At 31.6% G+C, this 9731-nt stretch overlaps 1 protein-coding gene across 2 annotated transcripts; it reads right to left on the bottom strand.

Moving 5' to 3' along the window:
* Window positions 1-383: 383 nt before the first annotated feature.
* On the bottom strand, window positions 384-8846 carry LOC106114135 (nose resistant to fluoxetine protein 6-like). 2 transcript variants are annotated; one of them, XM_013307229.1, is made up of 14 exons: window positions 8695-8846; window positions 6816-6955; window positions 6380-6710; window positions 6172-6280; window positions 5674-5758; window positions 5129-5292; window positions 4367-4445; window positions 4159-4262; window positions 3567-3740; window positions 3349-3499; window positions 2897-3083; window positions 2231-2373; window positions 1694-1827; window positions 384-643 (listed from the first exon to the last, which is right to left on the bottom strand). In XM_013307229.1, the coding sequence occupies exons 4-14, from the start codon at window positions 6174-6176 to the stop codon at window positions 607-609; spliced, it is 1263 nt and encodes a 420-aa protein (XP_013162683.1). In that variant the 5' UTR covers window positions 6177-6280; window positions 6380-6710; window positions 6816-6955; window positions 8695-8846; the 3' UTR covers window positions 384-606. The 2 variants fall into 2 exon arrangements, with proteins under 2 accessions (XP_013162683.1, XP_013162682.1); XM_013307228.1 differs by having other exon boundaries at window positions 512-666.
* Window positions 8847-9731: the final 885 nt, after the last annotated feature.

The raw sequence follows: 9731 nt of genomic DNA, 5'->3' as shown, positions 1-9731 counted from the left end.
TACAACAAACTGTATCCAATGTTCGAATTTAATGTCTGTATCCTACGAGTTATGGCTGATCATAAAAGCATTTTATAATAATTATAGTAACTGAAGTAAACTATAATTTTATTTTATAGAAAAAAAAATATTCCTCTAATCGATTAGAATATGTTAAAAACATCGAAGATTAAAATAATACATTTATATTACTATCTTACATTATAGTGCTATGAATACGCTTAAATAAATTCATAAATGTTCTTAATAATAATGTTTATAAGCGTGTAATTATAATTCTGTGTTCTCAAGAAGAAATTAGCATTAATAAATAAAAATAATAGAAAAATAAATTAATGACAGAAAAAAAAATAACAAAAAAAGATTCAACTATGACGCGTGGCGCACTCTGGCATCACAACCACGTGTTGCCGCAACAATTATATTATATTATTTTATTGCATATACTTAATATATTATACATGTTATACAAAATGCATATATGTATTGGTCATTTACTAATAGAGCAAAATAAAGATATTGTTTTTTTTTCATTTACTTTAGCACTAGGAACTTTCCTCTCTCTGCGATACCTTTCACGCTCTACGTACTTCAAAGGTTTGCTTTTCATTTGTAGTCACAGCAAACGCTTTTATAGATGTCACTGCTGAAATCAATATTCGATCTCTACAAAAATTATAAAATATAGAGAAGATAAATTATTCTATCAAGTCCTAAACAATAGAAAAAAAAAATCCGATTGCATTGTTTTATGAATGATAAAAGTATCGCGGATAGAAAAAAAATTGTAGAGTTATCTTTTAAATAGCGAAGTTCCACAAAAAATACGTTTCATTTGATCAAGGATTTGAGACTTTACTCTTTTATAATCAAATTAAACTTAGTACACGTAGCCGGGTTATTCAAATGTTAATTATAATGAATTGTGCAACCAAATTTGGAAATGTAAAGCTCCTCTCGAGGCGAGTTCAAAGCTCGGTCGGACCACTTGTTTCTCGTTAATTAGGCAATGCTCCAGAACCCGCGAGATGTCTTTGTCTGATTCAAATTGTATGAAAACTAATGATTTAATTCTTGCATAATCTTACTATTATTTTAAATGCGAATGTTGAGATGGATGGATTGTTTGAAGGTGTTTCCAGAAGGTCTGAACGGATCTCGATGAAATTTGGCATAGATGTAGAAGATAGTCTGGAAGAACACGTATACTATTAATTAAGTTTTTTTAATCCCGCGTGAACGGAGCCGCGGGTGACAGTTAGTTAATTAATAATTCATCAAGTGAGCTGGAAACTCATATTATCTGTAAAAGAGAACGGAGAAAAGGAAAACCGCTCAATACTATTATTAAAAACATAGCAAATAAATTGAAGTTGTGAATTGCACCTAAAAATCGCCAAGGATATCTGACCAGGTCTTTATAAGTCAAACTAAATAAAGCTCCAATAGCTTAATGGTTAAGACTACGGATTTCCGATCAAGTGGTCGCGAGTTCGAATCTCGCCATTCGTCTAATGTCATAAACCTAACACAGGCCTAGAGCTTAGTTGGAATGGTACAAGAAATATAGTAAATTAACAAAAATCTGCTAATATTAAAAAAATAAAACAATGAATAAATTATGACAGCTCGCTAGCGCCCCCTGTCAAAAAAGTGCCATAACATTCTTTTTAGTTAGCACTTTGATACTTACTGTCCAGGCTTTTTATTTTTTATACTTGTAGACGTTAGATGTCGAATAATTTGCGAAATTGGTGATTCGACCAGTAACCAAAGAGGTACAGCACATAGAAAGCATAAGGCGATTGTTCCGTACGACGTTATTATCTGAAATTGATATTCGCTTGAAAATATGCATTATTTTTTAAATATTATTTTTAATTACAGTATGCAATAATATATTTTTTATTCATTATTGCTCAACGGCGGCAGACATGAAAACGATTGGGCTATGGCCTGAGACCAAGAACAGAAATCAGAATAGAGTAAGATGTGACGCCGTTTGTGCTATCGACCTTTTAGCCTAAGAAGACATCCATCAATTGCTTAGTGCCCGTACCCATTGTACGGAGACAATTTTTTTTCTATCATGTGTCAGTTTTCTGAGCTACACACCTAAGTCGATGGTACATAAGTCAATGGAAAACAGTGATCACTTAACAATAGCTGATACTCTTTCGAAAATAACTGCCTGGTTTGCTTATTACTAACTTCAAGAAACATAACTTACAGCTTCATGTATGGTCAAATGATTTAATGTAGTTCTAGAGTAAACACTAATTTGTATCAATATCGCATGTATGATGTAGACGGCGTACGACAAGCGAACGATTGACGTCCAGAATCTCCATTCTAATATTGTTCTATAAACATCTGGAAATAAAAATATGAATTAGTAAAGCCTTGTGATTATAAAAATTGTAAATTTAAGTGAATATGGTAAGTACAACAAAGACATTTCAGTGTAGTTTGATTACAATGCCCTGTTTCTTTGGAATACACTACAAAATTAAATGTTCCTTACTTCTAAAATCTACACTCTCTTATGTCAATCTCCGGATTAATGAATAGAGGCAAAGAGGGGTTAGGTAAAGTGCATTCGCTTCGTAGCGATTACATATCGAATTTAAAAAATGCATGGGAATGACACGCGATAGTCACGTGACTTAACGAAAGTTATTGTCAGTTCTATACATTTTTGAAGTTCGTTATGGAATCGCTTCGAAGCGAATGCACTTTGTTTAACCCCGTAGGCACCTCTTATCGCACGTCCTGTCCATGTCTTCCATTTATTTGACATTTATCTTTTTTGTAACTTGTATTTATTATATATGAATTATATATGAATTTCTAATACTATTTTTAAATTATTTGAATCTTAATGAAATCTACTTACTTTCGACTTTAATTACCATCCCTATTATGAATAGGAACATAAGCAATCCAAAGAGAGGTCTGTATATGCCGGAAAAAACAGCTCTAACTGCGAGATTTGGTGTTACTCCGTCCATGTATAAAATGCCGCGACAAACTATCAATATAAACATCATGGGACACAGTGCCCAGAACATATATTTGTATATCTGGAAAAGAAACATTGAAACATAATTATATTCTTATATAGTAATATTTAATACGCAATTACTTTTAAATGACCAGATAAATTGAGCGTTACCTGTTTTACTGATCATGTTTAAGAAAAAAAAAATGCAAATATATCAAAAAATTAACCCACAAAAAACCTTATTATTGGTGCATTGAAATAAATATACCAGTGTGATTTATAATTAAGGTTGACTATGTAGCTTAGGCTAGTAGCGCAAAGCACAGTGACTATGAATGGATTACCTTATATTTTTTAATATGTATTTGCTCCTGCTGCAATTTATATACAATCAAACCGAGAATGAGCCCTAAAATGTAACATGGAATATTTGTGTGACCGCGTTTGTACGAGTTGTTGAAGGTAGGATCTGTGACAAACCACTCCAAAATAAATCTGTAAAATTATTTTAATGAGCAAGGTTGAATTGGTACTTTAAATGTAATAAAATAATAGCACTTACTTTGGCGATACAATTACATGAGCGTATAAATTTTGATAATACGTATGTAACGGTACTATGATGAGAGAAAGTACGAACATAATCCAGAGCACAACTTGTCTCCTCTGATCGCTCCTTGTCATTACTAACGTAAATATTCCCAAAACAAACAGCTGCATATCCGCTGCCACATACCTATAAAGTATAAATAATTATGTTTGCATTTGAATTACTGCTCTTGAATACCTTTTATCTTCATAACCTTCATACGGAAGGTCGGCACAGTATGCACTACTCCTCCATACACCTCTATTAGTCGTCATATCTGTATACTAACCCCTTTTTACGCATATCCTCTTTCACACAATCCATCCTTATTTTTTTGGTATTCCTCTACCTTTGTAGCCATCCACATTCAATCTCATTACGTTTTTGTTTGTTTTATCATCCCTCCGCATAACATGTCCAAGCCACGCTAACCTTTTGCTCCTCAACCTTCGTAACCTTCATATCGATTCGCCAGTTATCTCTAATCGAACTCTAGGAATTTGTCACATAATTTTGTCTTACGTTGGGATAAAAAAATCCATGTATCACATGGTATCTTTCTCACCATGTATGCGCCATGCAGCGAGTGTTGTCAAAATAGTTGTTTATGTAGAGCATGTTCTGCCAACTGTCACGACGGCAGTCTTTTACTTCGGATTCTATCAGTTTCTATTAAAAAAAAATATAGTTTTCATATGGAGCAGTAGTTTTTGTAATAAACTGTTAGTAATATTACCAATAAATATAATTTTATCAATTAATAAATTACTCACATGCCACATCGGTCCTGATCCCGCAAATCTTAGCCATGACGCAGTAATGGCTAAAGTTATTGCGTAAATTGGAGTGAGTCTGTTGAACATAAATTAACTTGCTATAGTCTAAACTGTGTTGTACAAGGGATTTTTTGTGGAACTTCGCATTTTTTTAAGGGAAAGACGTAAGTAACCTTAAATAATACCTGTTGTTTTAAGAGTATATATATATATATTTATATATATATATATATATATATATATATATATATATATATATATATATATATATATATATATATATATATATATATATATATATATATATAAAAAAAATATATATATATATATATATTTTTTTTTTTAATGTAAAATATTAGCAGATTTTTTTTTAAATTTACTATTGTAATATTTCTTTTACTATTCCAACTAAGCTCTAGGCTTGTGCTAGGATATGGTTTACGACAATAGTAGAATGGCGGGATTCGAACCGCCGACCTCGTGATCGGGAATCCGCACCTTAAACCATTAGGCTATTGACGCTTCAATTTATTCAGATAGTTTTCAAGATTTTTACAGATAGCATATCAAAGATAGCAAATACTTACAGTTTGGATTTTGGAATTTCTCCGAAATTGTAAAAGTTAAAAGTAAACCTAATATTTTTTTAAATAAAAATGGATGTATAAAAAAGATAAAGGCGCCGCTCAGGCATCAGGACGATGATCAATTGTCGTTTAGAAAATTTCAGTAAGTGTATACAAAGTATTTGAAACTTACCTTAACCATCTTAATAATATAAATATCGGTATTTTTTTCCATAATGTATTTTCTTCTGATATCACTCGGAGATTGTACGATGTCAGACATCCAGAAATCATGAAGAACGTCTGAACTGTTACAGTACCGTCACACAGGAAATGGTACAAAATATTATTATATGCCTGTAACATACAATGAAAAAGAACAGAAACTGCACAATGACTTTGAAAACGGCAATTATTCTTAAATATTGCTAATAATCTGTTTGTGTCTTCTCAGCGAAGGCAGTGCATCTTTGAACACCCTTAACGTGAAAACCATCGCCGGCTGGGTTAAATGAATGATTACTTTGCTAATGCTTAGTCAGAATGTGTTTAGACGCCTTTAAAGTTGGAAATAAAACGAAAAAGTTGTTAAAATTTGGTATCAAACTTTGTCTATTTCTGTTATATTCTGTAAACGTTAAGGTGATATTTTATTTTTAAATAGGTACTTTCACAGACAGGACGAGTATATTACAAAGATTAAGATAAAAAGTGCATTTATTTAAATGATCTACTCACTGTTTCTAGGAACTGCGTATTATCTAATATGGTCACGAAAGGCACTAAAGAGTGTAAAAATACTACCAAGACTATTGTAATTACTCTGAAAATGTTGAAAAAAGTACTTATTAAAAACAAATAATTATAAATTAATTAAATTTATTTAATTTTATCAGGTGGAAAACGAGCTAGCTCTGATGCAGATGCGCTAAAGATTTCCCCTTTCTATACGTCCCATACTCCGTTAAAATCCTCTTCCCCTTCCTATGAAAAGTAGAATTGCTTTAACTTCACGCCTATCTTCTGTGTGGTTGTGGTATTTCACAGGTCGAGCCGGCCCATTCATACAACAGATGTTGTTGCGATCTCTATCGCTTTTCATAAGAACAAAGATATTTTAACGTTGTTTGAGGGTGCGATAGATTTCGTAGGGATAGAAATGACGAAGGAAAAATCAATTTGGTTGATAAAAGTTAATAGTTCTAATCCAGTGAAATTTTGTGTATACAAACGTACTTCATTCCTTTTAAACCGTTTAAGCTATTATTTTTTCTGCTATCTTCTCGAGTTTCAATTAATTTGGACCAGTTTCGTTGAATTGAAAATCATAGCAGCCACTTATTGCCTGTCGGACGAATATGTCGATATTAAAGTAATGAGCAATGAGAAAACAAACGACGATCGTCGTCGTCGCAAAGAAAAGGAAACAAAAGGTCTTCTTTACCTGAATAATTCTTCTTAACAATTAGTATATGGTAAATACTTCCAGACAAGTTTAATATTAATATACATAAAAGTATCACTGCGACAACTATGTCTATTGGCTCTATAGGATAATACTGGTCTTTAGTATGACACATCGTATCTTCTTTTATTCTAGTTTTCAACTTATATTGCTCCCAAAATGATATATTCAAACATTGTTCAATAACTAAATTAAAATCTTTTGAACTTGTCGTATTAGGTTTTAAATAGTCTTTGCACATTTTCGTCAAACAAATACCATAATGCAAACGCGAATGATTGAAATGAGTTTCCTTCCGCTCGCTGTATTCCTGTAAGATTTAAAATTAACTTTACCTAGATGTTACGAGGATATAATGTTTAACTGTCTCATTAAGACGTTGGCTGACTGCTATCATTTCATAAATAAATCTTACACGTATCATTTCTAAGAGATCGTTGTCACTGTCTGAAACTAAATCTATTTCCGCAGTACAATAGATTCCTCCGGTTTGGTCTATGCATAGCTCGTATCGGTCCAGATGGAATACAGGTGGCATTTTAACATATTCTGTTTCTGAAAACAAAAAACGTGATCGAACAAATTAATATAATAAATAATTTTTGAGTTAGCGCGGAACGAATCATAAAGTATTCAATAGAAGTCTTTTGAGAACACACTGTAGTTTATATACAGGTTGATTGGTAATTCGGCGTATTCTCTATAGGAAGAGTAACTATTTGTGATAAATTTAACCCACCTATATACAAAAGACCATTTTTGAGATTATGATTTTAATATTTTTTAAATATCAAAAATACAACTTCAAAATTTTTGGCTTGCAAATAATATTTAAAACATAATCGTTATCTTAGCTAGTTAATAGGAATTTATTTCATATAAACAGAAAAAAAATGATAAAGGAAGCAGGCGGAAATTCGCATTCGACCTACACACGTGGTCTTGATTTAAAATTCCCATACAATTAGTAATTAATAATAAGTAACAATTAAGTTATTTTGTAACTTGACTAATTAAAATTATTATTGTTCACATTGTCTTCCTATATTGTGTACGCAAAGATTTTTTTGAGACTAACTCTATGACTTAATTACCCAATTAGGAAAACTATTCCCCATTTACATTTGCTGCGTTTGTTGCTTGTTTTGTGTTCTTCATTGGATCACATGTTAAGCCAGTATATAAAAAAAGGATTAAATGTCTAACAAAAGAAAAACTAAAAATAATAATAATTTGCGAATAAGAATAGGACCATGAAGCTGTGGACGTCGTTTGTACTGATAAAAAACTATGGTATTATAATATTGCGAGGATGAGGTTATCAGTGGTAGAGCCCGCTTTAACATTATAGGTAGGCAACGCATATGCAATTGCATGTGTCTATGGGCAACGGTTACTTCGCTATTTAAGCGTTTTTAGGTGGCCGTTCGCTCGTTTTGCCACCTTATAATATAAAAAAAATGAGTCATTCTGTTGCGTGGAGTACGGACTTAACGCTGGTTGATCTATGTCTGGGTTCACATGAAATCACTAGAGTACGTCGTTTCATCTGTGTCATTTTCTGTAGAAAACTCATTTTCGAAACAAAATATCCTTCATAATGATATCATACGCCCATAAATGACACATTTGCATAAATCCCCCGACATGGACATCAAATGAAAGGGTTTCACGAGCGTATACTACAATACGCTATGAAAAATCTAAGATGGTTGTCATTACAAAATGGCGAATGACATGTTGATTTATTTTTGCACATACCCTCCACATGGGCATCAAATGAACAGATTTGACTAACAGAAATACGTGATACGTCAAATGCAAAACATTAATTCAAAATTTAAAAATGAATTGCTATAAGTACCTAGAAATATTTTTTAATTTACTTATTATAACGATACATTTAGATATGACAGATAAACTCAAAACAAATGATAATTCTTCGTATACTCCCCTTAAAAGCCTTTAAATTATATTAGTACCGTAATCTAGAGATTAAGAGGGTGTTCACGGTTAGGCCCAAATTCTTAAAAAAAATGTTCTTATTTGATCAAGTTATGCAAGTAGAGTACATCCTCCCTAATAGAAGTATAAACTAATAAGAATAAAAAATACAAGGTGGCGCCATATTTATGTCAATAACAAAACATTGTTTTCAGACAAAACACTTGAATTATTTACGTTTTAATGCTTTTAATAAATACTAATCAATTAAAAATACCATTATCAGCTACAAATTTGCTTAAAAAAATCATAAAAATCTTAAATTGTCTATGTATTTGTTATCTACTTACTGTTTAATTGATAAATCACTGCCGTTGCTTGGCAAAAGATGAAGAACAAAATTATTATTATCAAAATTTTATTCATGTTCCTTTTATTATACTATTGAATGTAGCGCAAAACTATTTGTGTATTAAAAATATGCTGAACGACCACACAAAAGATTTACTGAACGTAAAGTGATCATTTAAAAATATGTTGGCCGATGGAAGACTTGAATTAGAATTGTGTGAAATAAACATAAATTAACAAAAATTAGTCCCATAAAAATGAATACTATTAATTGGACAAAAACCGATCATAAAGATAATAAAATATAGATTTTTTTTTTAATTTTGCTATCTTACTTCTTACTAATATTATAAATGCGAATGTTTAGATGGATGGATGGATGTTTGTTTAAAGGCATCTCCAAAACGCCTTAAAAAATTTCGTTGTGATTTGGCGTAGAGCTCGAGGATAGTTTGGAAAAACACCTAGGCTACTTTTTGAGTTTTCGTTAAATTTCGCGCGGACGAAGACGCGAACTACAGCTAATATGCTCAGATATTTAGTAATAGCTTTGGCACTTGACACTTTACATTTAAAAGTTTGGCACTGTTGATAACAGTAACTAACTGTTAGTAATATTGGAAATGAACGTTGATTGAACTAAACTACGCTTTAGGCTAAGCTTACATATTCAAGTTTCAATGCCTGAATGTGGCAACGTCATTGTTGTTAATAACCTAAATTTATGAAACCCGATATTTGTTCGTCCTTCAAGTGTGAGTCGCCTTGGCAGTCCAGGTGCTAATTAATATTAGAGTTAATTCCAATTAAAGGTTAAAAATACCAGAATTAGCTTATTACCTAGCCAAATTATTGCCTAGATAAATTAAAACTTACTTACCTCACTAATATTAAATATGAAAATCTTTGAATGGTGGATGAATAGATGTTTGTTAGAAGGTATCTCCAGAATGGCTGCATGGATCACACTGAAATTTGGCATGTATGTGACAATGTATGAAACAATTTTGGTATTATATTATATAATTTTTTTTTG

Source organism: Papilio xuthus, unplaced genomic scaffold (genome assembly GCF_000836235.2).
Source record: "Papilio xuthus unplaced genomic scaffold, Pxut_1.1 DF828142.1, whole genome shotgun sequence".
Lineage (NCBI taxonomy): Eukaryota > Metazoa > Arthropoda > Insecta > Lepidoptera > Papilionidae > Papilio > Papilio xuthus.
Note: the sequence above shows the minus strand (reverse complement) of the source record. Positions and strands in the feature narration are given on the sequence as shown.